This window comes from Dermochelys coriacea, chromosome 2, assembly GCF_009764565.3.
Source record: "Dermochelys coriacea isolate rDerCor1 chromosome 2, rDerCor1.pri.v4, whole genome shotgun sequence".
Lineage (NCBI taxonomy): Eukaryota > Metazoa > Chordata > Testudines > Dermochelyidae > Dermochelys > Dermochelys coriacea.
Genome location: NC_050069.1, coordinates 148,707,281 through 148,721,079, shown reverse-complemented (window position 1 = coordinate 148,721,079; position 13,799 = coordinate 148,707,281). Strand labels below are relative to the sequence as shown.

The window sequence follows — 13,799 nt, the reverse complement described above, 5'->3', positions numbered from 1 at the left end:
GGTATTTAAATGTAGTTTTTCTTTGATTTAATCAGTTTCTGTATAGGCTGTTTTACAGTTAGTGGCTGAAGGGCTCAATTTTCTGTCCGCATCATGTTGAAGAGAGTGAGGATTGTAGCTTTGAGTGCTATGTGCTCTTTTGAAGCATTTGTAGATTTGCATTGTTTTATATTGTATAATGAAAGTTAGTAGTAAGTTTTTCATCTTTACGAGCTGAGCTTTAATCAGTGAAACTTGAGCCAACTGCAGTATACCCATGGGCTCAACAGATCTCTTGAACCTTTGTAGCCTTCTTCTGTCAAGAATAGTATTGAAAAATGAGTTGTCTTGTGATGGTTCATGTAGTATTTAGCAAAGGAATTCCAGGGCAAACTCATTGCCTTGGGATAGTGCTTTATATTGCACCTTTTTTTCGGTTTTTTTTTTTTTTTTTTTTTCAATTTAACAAATCCTGTTGCTAGTTATCTTCTTTGTTTTAGGTTGCAATTAGACCTAATATCATTGGAGTTTCCTTTGAATTTTTTGCTAATACTGACTTTTTTCCCCTAACAAAGTACTGTATTTTTTCCCCTTCTGTTTTATTTGTCTAAACCAATTACGATTACTTCTCTCTATTAAATCTAATACAGTTTGGTGCATACAATGAATCTGAAAAGAGAACTGAGGAATATGATACCCAGGTAAGACACAATCCTGTAATATTGTTGACATGTTGGTTATATAATGAAATATGTAGTGGGACTTGGTGCAATCTGCTGGTTGGAGAACTTGCAGTCTTCAGCTGGACAGCAAAAAGATAGTGTGGAAAATTAGATCAAATATTAACTTGAGTCTTCCTTACAAAAGCGGACAGAAACAAATACAATTATTGTTTTCAGTGTCCGTAGAATTCATTTATTTTTTTAGTTTAGCAGGGACCGTAACAGCCTAGTCTGACCTCTTGCGGAATGCAGACCATAGACTTTCACCCAGTAATTCCTGCATCTATCCCAATAATTTGTGGCTGAACTAGAGTGTATTTCTTGATTTAAAGGTTATCAGTGATTAAAAAAATTTCAGGTCCCTTTGTTCTACAAAAAAACTGTGCTTTTGGTATATAGTGTAAAATAGCATTGGTGTAAGTGGTCTTGAGAGTTCACTATAATTTTGAGTTAAATCTTGAATTTTAAGTTGCTTCAGCATGTCACTGAACTTTATTGTGGCAAACCTGAAGAAATTATTTAAGTGGTATGCTCTAAGACTAGGAATTTTTCCAGTCTGATGCACACCAGTTGTCTTTATGTTTTGGGGAAACATATCCTGTGGACAGATGAAGTCTGCCATGGTTTACCTCCCCAGGGCTGGTAGCTCATGCATCAGACCTTTTTGTTATGGCAGTCCATAAATCTAAAGTGCCAAAGTCTTACTGCTGCCTTTACCTACCATACTGCCAGGAGTTTTGGACCTGCTAGTGCCAGTTACCCACACTTGTCTCCAATGCAGACTACTCCATCTTTTCCCTCCCCTGAAATGAAAAGAGAAGAGGAAACACAGTGAAACAGTATTAGCCTCTGTTACCTAGAAGTGTGATTCCATCTCTGACCAAAGCCATATTGTATGTTTTTGTAATGGTAGCATGGTCTTGTTCTTTGAATAGGAGGACTGGGAGTCAGGAGACCCGGGTTCCAAGTCTTTATAGAATTGCAAATAAATTTGTCTGAATATGAGAATATCTTATCTTCAACTTTATTTAAGATATGCATGTAAAATGTTTAGCTGCCCTTAATTCTTACACTAAAGCTAGCCAACTCTTTTTGAACTAATCAGAGTTGTCATTAATATGAACAGAGAATACTCTGGTTTCTATGCAAATGCTCATGTTAGACCATGACTGATTGTAAATGATTCCTGGGCCTTCATTAGTTATGAAGACCTATTCTGTCTGTTTTGAATGACATCCTACTGTAAGATCCCTTGGAAGCATCAGAACCTACATCTCCTTCCAATGATTGTCCATATGTACATTCCGCTTCTGATATGCATCCACTGCAAGCACTTGAGACTTTGGCCAGCATTATGTGTACGGCATGCCTGCACCCTGAAGCTTCTCTGGTTCTCCAGCAAGGTCATATAAGGGCAGTGTGTGTCAACTGCCATCAGTTCCTCTCAGCCGCCTCCTGACGTTGATGAAACAGAGCATTTGCAGTCAGTAACACAGACCCTGCCCCGCCCCACACAATCTAGCATGTAATAGTTAGTTGTTCCTAGTTAGCCTCTTATTAGCATAGATGATTCTCTGCCTGTTGACCCAGAAAAACTTACAATGGCTGTAAGAACTGCCCTTCATGTGAAGGAACTATGCCCATCAATGAGGAGTACTAGAAATGCCTGTGTTGTCTTGGAGAGTCATACATCCCAAGGAAGTGTTCCACTTGCAGATCTTTTATTTCAAGGACATGTGAGGTCAGAGAGGCAAGACTTCAGGTATCTTCTGAATGAATCTGAGACCCACCTTGGATCAGGCTGTCTAGACCGCTCTCTGTGAGATCCAGCACCAAAGAGCACAAACACTGGTTCACTTTCATATGCACATGAGCATTCCATGGGAGAGAAGAAGCATTCTGATAAATCCCGGAGTCAGGGATCTCCAAGAGCAGATCTTCCACCAGTGGTTGCTTGAGAAGATCCCCCTCCTCCGCACCAAACTGTCAAGACTTCTCAACTCCATGAGGGTTCCACAGAAGGTCACTCAGTTTAAGACACTGACTCAGAGACTAGCCATCATGAGAGATCTAGCACCAATTACATCAAAGGTGGGCAAACTGCGGGCCACATCTGGCCCACGGGACTGTCCTGCCTGGTCCTTGAGCTCCTGGCCGGGGAGGCTAGCCCCGGGCCCCTCCCCTGCTGTGTCTCTCTCCCCCGCCCCCCCCCATGGCCTCAGCTCGCTGTGCCACCAGAGCTCTGGGCAGCGGGGCTGTGAGCTCCTGCTGGGCAGCACAGCTGCAAGAGCCGCCAGACTGCCCCGGTGCCTCGAGACTGCGCAATGGTGTGGCTGGTTCCGGCCAGGCAGCTTGGCTGCCAGTCCTGGTGCTCTGAGCGGCATGGTGAGGGGGCAGGGAGGGGGAGCATGTTGGATAAGAGGCAGGGATCCTGGGGGGCAGGTGGATGGGCGGGGACGTGGATAGGGAGGCATGGAAGTCAGGGAGCAGGGGGGGATTGTTAGGGATGGGGGGAGTCCTGGGCAGGGGGTGGTCAGGGGATAAGGAGTGGGGTGGGGGGGTTGGATGGGTTGGAGAGTCTGAGGGGGACAGTCAGGGGGCAGGAAGTGGGAGCGGGTGCATATGGGGCGGGGGCCAGGCTGTTTGGGGAGGCACAGCTTTCCCTACCTGCCCTCCATACAGTTTTGGAACCCCAATGTGGCCCTCAGGCCAAAAAGTTTGTCCACCCCTGAATTACATCATTGACTGCTTTGGACTTAATGGTAGCACTGCAAACCATGAGCACCACAACCTATCACTTTTACACTGGCACTCTCTGGACTGACAGTTTCTGTCACCAGGTGGTCCAGGCACTTCACAACTGCAACTAGCACAGACAGGGTTTATGGCACTGAGAGATCTAGAGCTTCTATAGGAGACAGTGTCTCCACTTCGCTCCTGTTAGCAGGATTGTAGCCATGGCACTATCGACATCTGCTCGCCACCTCTGGATCCACTTCTATAGAGTCAGAGGAGATGGATCAGCAACACACTACCTCTCCTCCAGCCTCCACTCCACTATTGTGTGTGTCCTGCAGAAGGACATGGGACTGCTCGAGAGAGATGCACTGGAACTCAAACTGACCCAACCCTCCTGGTTGCTGATACCATGGCTATGTAGAACTTACCAGATCAACATATGGTCATACTGGTGTTCCTGGGCCATCCTGAGAAGCTTGCAACTGTGCAGACAAACCTTTATGTCCCCAGGGCATCCCATCCACAGATACAGCCACCCTAGCTGCACCTTCTCTTTTACCACTGCAGCCCTCCCTAGTTCCAGAGTATAAACAGGGAGAAGACGCTCCTCCACAGATAGGGTTCCAGCTGGTGATGGCTCTATTATCTTCCTCCCCAAACAAGTTGTCTCCTCATTGGGTCCCCAACCTGATGTTTTTAAGGTGTTACAAGGCCTTTTAAAGAGAACAGGGGAGGCACTTTAAATGCCAGGATTCAACATGTGTGTGTTGATATCCTGCAGTCAGGGTTGGCCTTACCATGAGGCAAACTGAGGCAGCTGCCTCAGGTGCCAGACTGTGTGAGGGCACCTCAAGGACCCAGAGTGTAGAAAATTGTTTGCTGCTGGTGCATATGTATTCTCTCTGCTCTAGATACACAGAGATGGTGGAGTGCTGTGCTGGAGGAAAGAGGGCACAAGAGACATGGCAGGCAGGCAGGAGAAAAGGTGAGAGGGAATAACAGAAAGCAGCAGGAGCTGCAGTGGGAGAGAGGAGGAGGAGCCTCTTGTGTATCTCTCTAGCATTCCCAGGAGCCTGGACTGGTTAAGATCAGCCTCTCGGGGAGCTTCCTGTTTCCTGCTGCTTCCCTGAACCCACCTGAGGAGAACAGGCAGTCAACTGAATAGTAGGAGCCAGTTAGGCCCTTAAGATGCTGATATCTTCCCTCACTCAGGCCCTGTTACCAGCCTGCTTATTTGTCCCCTTCAATTGAGTGTTGAGAGCCACCATAGCTGGCACAGAATAGCAGTCATGAGTGAAAGAAGAAAACGCCCCTCTGGGGCAGCATTCAGAAAAAGAAAGCAAGCAAAGGAAGCTTTTCTATCTAAGCAGGAAGGAGCTCTCCTGAGATACAAATGTTCACGGTGAGTCTTTCAGCCCCAGTGAGGATGTGAGTGGTGAGGAGATGCCTGATCTTCCAGTTAGTCAGAGTGCATGTGACCTGGCAGCTACTGCAGCATCCATATCTCCATCTTAAATGGATGTAACCATGCACATTCCTGAAGAAAAGTGTAGGTCAGAGAAGAGTGTGGTGGAGGCACAAGAAACAGCTGCTGCTGAGTTTAGTTCCTTAAGTCTAGATGATCCAGGACTGTGGACCCACTTGAGCAGTAGCCTGAGGGACTTTCTTGTACTGCATGGGCCACAGCAAGTGAAAAACTTCATGTTCCCCAAAGACAGTGAAAATAGAAGTTTCCATCCAACACATTACTGGCATAAAATCACTAATGTTGACACAGTGAAGAGGCCATGGCTTATGTACTCAAAAACCCAGAATGCTGCATACTGTTTTTGTTGCAAACTCCTCCAGTCTAATGTTCCGGCCACATCGGGTTCTACAGGAACAAAGGACTGAAAAAAATCTGGCTAGAAATCTGGCATGCCATGAGAAGGTAGCAAATCACCAGAGAGCATTCCATAGGTGGAAAGAGCTTGAGATGAGACTAAGGTTAAACGCCACCATAGATGGCATCAAGAGAAGATTGCATCAGAGTCTCTTTACTGGCAAAATGTTCTGAAAAGGCTCATTGCCATTATGAGAATGCTTGCTACCCAAAACCTAGCATTGTGTGGCACTTCCAATCAGCTGTATGTGCCAAACAATGGAAACTTCCTTAATTGTGGAGCTGATGGCTGAGTTTGATGCTGTACTCCAGGAGCATCTAAGAAGAGTCGCCACCCAAGAAATGCACACACACCACTACCTTTGAAAAACAATTCAAAATGAGATCATACCATTACTGGCAACAAAAGTCAAATAGAAGATTGTGGCAGATCTGAAGTCAGCAAGATATTACTCTGTTGTTCTGGACTGCACACCTGACGTCAGCCATACGAAACAAATTACTTTAATGGTGCGTTTTTGTAACAACAACAGAACCTAGTGAAAATGTCCCTACAATGATGACTGTCAGAGCATTTTCTACAATTTATTGACCTTGATGATACTACAGGAGCTGATATGACAAGTGTGCTTCTTAAAAAGCTGGAAGATAAGGGAATTGCAATAGCTGACATGAGGGGTCAGGGCTATGATAATGGTGCCAACATGAGAGGAAAGAACAGAGGAGTGCAGACACGGGTCCGAGAGTTAAACCCTTAAGCTTTTTTTGTCCCATGTAGTTCTCATTCATTGAACTTGGTGATCAGTGATGCAGCATCAGCTTCTAATGAGGCTGCTGAATTTTTTAATGTAATTCAGAACATCTATGTATTTTTCTCTGCATCAACTCATTGATGGCAAATTTTAAAGCAATATCTGAGAACATCCTCTCTGACACTGAAACCACTGAGTGCCACATGATGGGAAAGTTGAGTGGAGGCAATAAAGCCTATCAAACACCGAATTGGGAAGCTAGATGATGCCATAGTTGCCATTATGGAGATAATGCTATGACAGGAACTGTTCTTGGGAGAACAGAGGCAGAGGGAAATGGAATCACCAGAAACAAACGTAACTTCAAATTTCTGTGTGGCTTAGTGTTGTGGCATGACATCCTGTTTGAAATAAATGTTGTAAGCAAGAGACTCCAAGGTGTTGATCTTGATATATCTAGAGCAATGGAACAACTGGACCAAGCAAAGTCATACCTACAGTCTTACCGGTCAGATGAGGGATTTCAAAATGTTCTGAAGAGCGCACAGAAGTTGGCAGAGGAGCTTCACACTGAAGCTATTTTTTCACCCATTGAAGAATACAAGAGTCACTGAAGAAGAAGACATTTTGATTACGAGGCACGAGATAATCCCATAAGAGACCCCAAACAACAATTCAAAGTTGAATTCTTTAATCAGGTGCTAGATTGTGCAATACAGTCAGTTGAACGTTTCATTCAGCTCAAGGAACACAGCAGTATATTTGGGATGTTGTATGATATTCCAAAACTCCTCACTATACCTGAAGAAGACCTACCCCAGCAATGCAGGGCACTAGAGACAGTGTTGACACATGATGACATGCGCGATATTGATGCGAATGATTTAGGTGATGAACTGAAAGCCCTTTCAAGATACATTTCAGCAGCATCAACTCCAAAGGCTGTTCTGGAATATATGTGCATAAATAAGATGACCACCCTCTTTCCAAATGCTTTTGTTGCTCTGCACATACTTCTAACACTTCCTGTAACAATTGCCAGTGGAGAACGCAGCTTCTCCAAGCTGAAGTTAATAAAAACACATCTATGCTCCACAATGACATAGGAGAGGCTGGTCAGCCTTGCAACCATCTCAATAGAGCATGAGCTGGCTCAGACTGTGGACCTTCAGCAGGAAGCATTTCAAATCTTTGCAACCAAGAAGGCACAGAAAGCACCACTTTGATTATTCAAACAGATAGATAAAAATGCCAGTGTTTACTATGCAGACAAGAAAAGTTACATTTGCTGTTCAGGCGTTTGAAAGTTAAGTGTTAGTTAAAATTTTTGAACAAGGCATTTAAAGTTGTTCTCCTTTATTGGGGTAGGTAACAGAGCAGTACGATGAAAGGAATAGAACAGGAAGAAGGCAGAATTGAGACCTGTCAAAGTTTTGGCCCAAGCGAGGGGGCATCGGGGCATCATTTGAGCTCCCCGCCTCAGGTGCCAAAATGTTGTGGGCTGGCCCTGCCTGCAGTCCACATCTTCTGGGAAAGTGGCTTTATCCATAGGGTATATAATGGACTCATCCAGGTGCTGTGGTAGACCCCGCAACAGTACTCGCACCTCTCAAAAGGGGAACAGAAAACAAAGTGTCACCCAAGGGGGCTGAATATTTTTATACCTATTCTGTTCCATCATCTCTGGTAGTGACAGTGGCTAATGAGAAAGCAAGATAAAACAGGGCGACAGCAAAGGAGGGAGAGCCAAAAAGATTAGGTTCATTTGGCAGAAAATCTAATCAGCAAGCATGCAATTTTGGCTTGCTAATTATCAAGCCCTAATGTTGAGGTAAGATTTTTGTATCTTTGAGAAATTCACTGTTTTTCACAAATAATAGTCTGACTGATTTCCAGAGTTTAGTTCTCTGATCACAGCAGGGTAAAACCAGGCTCCAGGCAGCTCTGGATACATCTGATATCACTTCCCGCTCTGTGGGAAGAGTTACAAAGGGATCTCACAAAACTGGGCGACCAGGCAATAAAATGGCAGATGAAATTCAGTGTTGATTAAATGCAAAGTTATGCACATTGGAAAACATAATGCCATCTGTTCATACAATATGATGGGGTCTAAATTAGCTGATACCACTCAAGAAAGAGATCTTGGTGTCATTGTGTATAGTTTTATGGAAATGTGCTCTGTGTGCAATGGCAGTCAAAAAAACTAACAATGTTAGGAACCATTAGGAAGGGGATAGATAATCATAATGCCACTATATAAATCCATGGTATACTGTTAGCCAAAATGGTCAGGGACACCACCCCGTGCACTGGATGTCCCTACACCTCTGACAGCCAGAAACTTAGAATGGCCAACCAGGGATGTATGACTCGATTGCTTTATTCTGTTAATTTCCTCTGAAGCATTTGGCACCAGCCACTGTTGGAAGACAGGATACTGGGCTAGATGGACTTTTGGTCTGACCCGGTATGGCCATTCTTACGTTCTTATTGCCGCAGCCACAGTTAGGTCATCGTGGCTGCAAGGATCTGGATTTCCCAGAGAAGTTGAATCCACTATAGAGGATCTTCTGTTCAAAGGGGCTGAACTCCTTAGTGCCACAGTGGATGAGGCCTCTGCCCCTTGAAGGACTCAAGGATGAAATTGCTGGGGGTATACACTCTGGCCCCTAAAAGAAGGCATTACTGAAAACAGCCATGCCCCCATAGAAATCTGAGCTCACTATCCCATGTCTTCCACCAAAGATCTAGCAAGTCTCAGAGGAAAAAACACTTTCACAGGAGAAGGTAGCACTCTGTTGACCCAACCAACTCTCTCACATACACGTACGCACTGGTCACAAAAGCACCAGTTTTGACAGCCTAGTCAGAGGTGGATACATTCCCCTAATTCTAAAGTCTACCCTTTTTTGGGGAACTGTCTTTTCTTGTTTTGGCATGCTTGGTTCTGTACCACCTCAAACCAATGGGTATTGGATACTTTCCCATCAGTCTACTCTGTCCAGTTCCTTTCAGCACCTTTCAACCCCCTTTCCCATCCCTCTTCAGGGACCAGTCTCACAAGGATCTTCCACAATAAGAGGTCCTCTCACTACTTTTTTCTCAGGGCAGTAGTGTTTCAGATCAGTACTGGGGAAAGGAGTTCTAGGGTCCCTATTTTTCCTTTTTGGGATGAGAGAGATGGTAATCCTATATTGGATCTTAGAGAGCTGAACATGTTTATCCACAAGCTGAAGTTCAGGTTGGTAACCCTGAACTTCCTAATCAGGACCCTAACCTCTATCATATCCCCCCTTATTCTTCTTTTTTCCAAGCCCGAAAAGTCCTAGTCTCTTTAATCTCTTCTCATAGGGGACCTGTTCGAAACCCCTATCATTTTAGTTGCCCTTCTCTGAAACTTTTCTAATGCCGGTATATCTTTTTTGAGATTAGGAGACCACATCTGTATGCAATATTCAAGATGTGGGTGTACATGGATTTATATAAGGGTAATAAGATATTCTCCATCTTATTCTCTATCCCATTTTTTAATGATTCCTAACATCTGGTTTGCTTTTTTGACTGCTGCTGCACACTGTGTGGAAGACTTCAGAGAACTATCCACGATGACTCCAAGATCTCTTTCCTGATTAGTTGTGGCTATATTAGCCCCCATCCTATTGTATGTATAGTTGGGTAATCCTGGACAAATTCTAGAGACTTTTGATTTACTCCCTAACATCTGTGCAGGAGATGAATTGGTGCACTTGTTAGAGTTCTTTCTCTAAGAGAAGGCATTTCTTTGGTGTCAATGACACTTCTGGTTTATAAAAAAAAAAAAAAAAAAAAACCCTACAAAAAGTCACCTAAGTGAGTTTAAGTGGCGGTACTTAATGTCCTCTTCGTGTTTGTTCTTCATAGATACTCTGATGAGGGTATTAGATGAACTAACCCTTTTTCAAGGCTCATCTTCAGCATTTGAGGCTCCTGTGACAGATACTGCAACCACACGCAATGTCTTTGGGAACCATATTGTATTAAGTTTATGAATGTTTTATTTATCGTTGTATGCAACTCCAGGTGGGGAGGGTTACCACAGCTCCTCCAAGAACTAAAAACAATAGGGACTGATTACTACAGTCCCTGAGAATTGTAATCGGCTTCAGAGAAGTACGAAACTCCAGGATGATTTACATATACTGGTTCAGACTGGGTTTTCCAAATACTAGGAAAAGGGCTTTTTGATATATTGAGGCTGAGTTCGGGGATGCTGTCTTCTTTTTGATTCAGTAAACAGGATTTTAGGTTGTAGGGGGACCCCAATTCTTGCTGAAAGTTTGGAAGACTGTCTTACTAAGGCCCCAAGAGATTGACGAGTGAGTCCTGGTATAGTGAGTGAGCATATCGGGACTTTTAAAAATGAGTTCTCTGTGTACTTTTTATGTCCTTAAAATGCACTCTGCTGAGAGAGTTGTGTGATCACTGATAAAAACAGTGTCATGGCCATTGGAGAGAGAGTTGGCCATTAGATAAACTGGCTTGCTGGGGATATCACAGTAAATGATGGGGCTGCTGAGACTTAAAAACCCAAATCAGGAGGAGAGATGCAGATCTCAGCTCAAGTGGGACAACAGAATGGAAAATACAGGTGCAGTTGTTGCTAGTGCCGCTGTTCCTGAGCCTCCCATGTTTCTGTATCAGTGTAGTTTGTAGGATGTTGACTCAGCAGACCTTGATGTAAATCATAAAGAAAGACCATAGGTTCAGTTCAGTGACAAGGTATAAACATCATTAACATAATGTTTTCTCTAGGCCAATACAAATATACCCCTCTTATTATTCTTTTTTTTTTAACATTGATCAAAACAAGTTGTGTTGCATTCCAGATGTTGTTAGTTACCATCCTTATGCCTTGTACCTGATAGTTCGAACAAAACATCCTCATCCATTATCCTGCATTCCCTCCTTTTCCTATGTCGGGTCTGTATGTTCCTGTACCATCTTCTCAGGAATGTGCTTACTTGATTAGCTGATACCTAGTTCTGTTATTCTACAAAGGTCTGCTTTGGTTCACAGTCTCCTTTGATTCATACTTTTACCCAGGCCTAGGGCTCCAGCAAGGCCTATAGTAGTTCCTCTGATACTGTACCAGCTCCTTTCCAGGATTCTTTTCTGATTACTGAGTACAACACATTGTCCGCCTTCTCATCATTTAGACTACATTTCAATAGTCTTGTTAGATGGGGCATCATCATAATGGATGTATGGATTCATGAGATAGACTGTCTCTAGAACTGGTTCTACCAACCTGTCTGCTGTAATACTAGAGAGTCTCAGACAGCCGCAGTCATTCAGTATATTACCTTGCTCAACTGTGTGTAGAAGGGAATGTCTGTAAAGTGTAACAGATGTTCACTGTTGTTTTGGTCAATCCTAATTCAGACTGGAAATAAGACACACATTTTTAACAGTGAGGGAAATTAACCACTGGAACAATTTACCAGTGGTGGTAGTGGATTATCCGTTACTGGCAGTTTTTAAATTGAGATTGGATGGTTCTCTAAAACATATAGTCTAGTTCAAACGGGTATTAATTCAGGGAAGTCCTATGGTTTGTGTTATCCTGGATGTCAGACTAGAGGATCACAATCGTCCCTTCTGGTGTGTATGAATCTAATCTGTGAATCAGTGTCTCATACCCTTTCTGGACAAGTCTTTGAGACTTGCTTGCTGTCAGAATTTTAGATAAGTGAAGACCTTGGTTCTGAAGTTTATCATCCACCTTATTTACAAAGAAAACACATTCACTAGTACATGCAGGAAAACTTGCTAAATCTGTTTAATACTGCTCAGTCATTCATATAGTAATACAAACAGACGCTTGCATTCCTGTGCACATTTTGTTTCTTAATATGTATGGGAAATAGACTATATTTTTTCCTCCGAACTCTTTTCCCAGTATGCAACCAGGGTTGTTTTATCCTTGGAACCAATGTTCATTTGCAAAAAGAAAAGGAGTACCTGTGCACCTTAGAGACTAACAAATTTATTAGAGCATAAGCTTTCGTGAGCTACAGCTCACTTCATCGGATGCATTTGCTGTAGCTCACGAAAGCTTATGCTCTAATAAATTTGTTAGTCTCTAAGGTGCCACAGGTACTCCTTTTCTTTTTGCGAATACAGACTAACACGGCTGCTACTCTGAAAAATGTTCATTTGGCAAGCCTTGCCTGGGATTCTGTGTCTACAATGCATGTGGGGGCAAGCCATGCAGCCCATGTCTACAGACTTATCCTGGTGGGGCTCATGCTAGAGCTCTAAAAATAGCTGTGTTAGATGTTGCTGTGTTAAGATCAGCGTGGACTCTCAACCCACCCCACTGCCTCAGGCTTGCGATCCCGAGCTGCAGCCGAGCCCCAAGAACAAAGCAGAATCTATACCTGGGATCTCAAAGTCCCGGGCCATCTGTGTCCCGAGAACATCCCCATTGCGGCCCACGGAGGAGAAACCCATGTAGGCCTGCTGCCGGCAATGTCTGCTGCAAGTGCCGCCCCCCGCAGCTCCCATTGGCTGTGGGAGAGGGACAGAGATACCATCATTAGTCCACCGGGCAGAGTCAGCCATGGAGACAGTATCATTAGTTGCTGAGCAGAGTCAGCCATGGAGGTAGTGTCACTTTTTTCCACAATGAATATAAGCAAGTCAAAATACCGAACACAACTATCTGATGTGCACCTTGCTGCAATCCTGAAGGTTTCAACTGCTCAGTCACTGAGGCCAAACATCAACAAACTGACAGAACTGAAGCTTTGCCAGGTGTCTGGCAAACACTAAAAACTCTCTGGTAGGCAAAGAATTGTATAAAGTTACATGACAGTTGTTTTGTTTCCTAAGAAATTTGAAATAAAAAATACAGTATGCATGTTTTCTTTTCTGAATACCATCTTCAGTGACATTATTGGCCCGCTGGGAGGATTTGAGGACTGGAACTGGCCCTAAGGTAAATTGAGTTTGAGACCCCTGATTGATACAGCTATTTTCAGCGTACTAGCACAAGCGTTGTCAGCACAAGTCTCTCGACCCAGGCTGAGAGATTCGCTGCCAGATTCAGAGTAGACATACCATTGATTTCTGGATGGAGGTCACCACCTTAATCTGAAGGTAGTCTTTGCCCAAAACAGATGAGCAGGTGGTTTTGCTTTCTTAAGCTGGTACTTTATATTTGATTACTGGGACTGTATGAATGTATTCTGAAGCATCTTGTGCATGTGTGGTCTGACATCTCAACTTAATGATAATGCAAAAGACCATATTCTTTCCTTTGTCTTGCTTGTCATGCAAATTGCATTGTCCTCTTCTTGAGGAACATGTAAGCTGGCTGTTTGCCTCCTTTTTTAGTGACGTGTTTTGTGAAGTCACCAGCAACTCTTTTGGATCTGAAACTGTTTTAGAGAACTTTCGTTCCTTTCTAATTTGAAGAAATTGAGACTTCATTCAAGCATTTTAGTCTAAGATTAGAAATCTAAGTGAAATGATATTTCTTTACAGAAAGTAAACGTATTTATCTGTGTTTCTGCTTCTTTAAAGATATTAGATTCCTTTTCACCAGCTACTTTTCTTTTCAAATTTGGTGGGTAAAAATATGTAATTACCGATTTTAACCTTACAGCGGGGAAATAAATAAGTGCCTAATCAAATTATAGTCTTAAAACTAAAAGCTTGACTGAAGTATTCATATATGGC

The 13,799-nt window shown here is 43.4% G+C and overlaps 1 protein-coding gene across 3 annotated transcripts in view; it reads left to right on the top strand.

The window, feature by feature from the left end:
• Positions 1-13,799, top strand: part of CLPTM1L (CLPTM1 like) — a 103,869-nt gene that overhangs the window by 74,625 nt on the left and 15,445 nt on the right. For 2 of the 3 annotated variants that reach the window (XM_038389208.2, XM_043508501.1), the window contains one exon: positions 630-680. The exons of the other annotated variant lie outside the window; for it this stretch is intronic. In XM_038389208.2, coding sequence (XP_038245136.1) covers positions 630-680 — 51 coding nt within the window. The remainder of the gene's footprint in view (positions 1-629; positions 681-13,799) is intronic. 3 annotated transcript variants of the gene reach the window in all.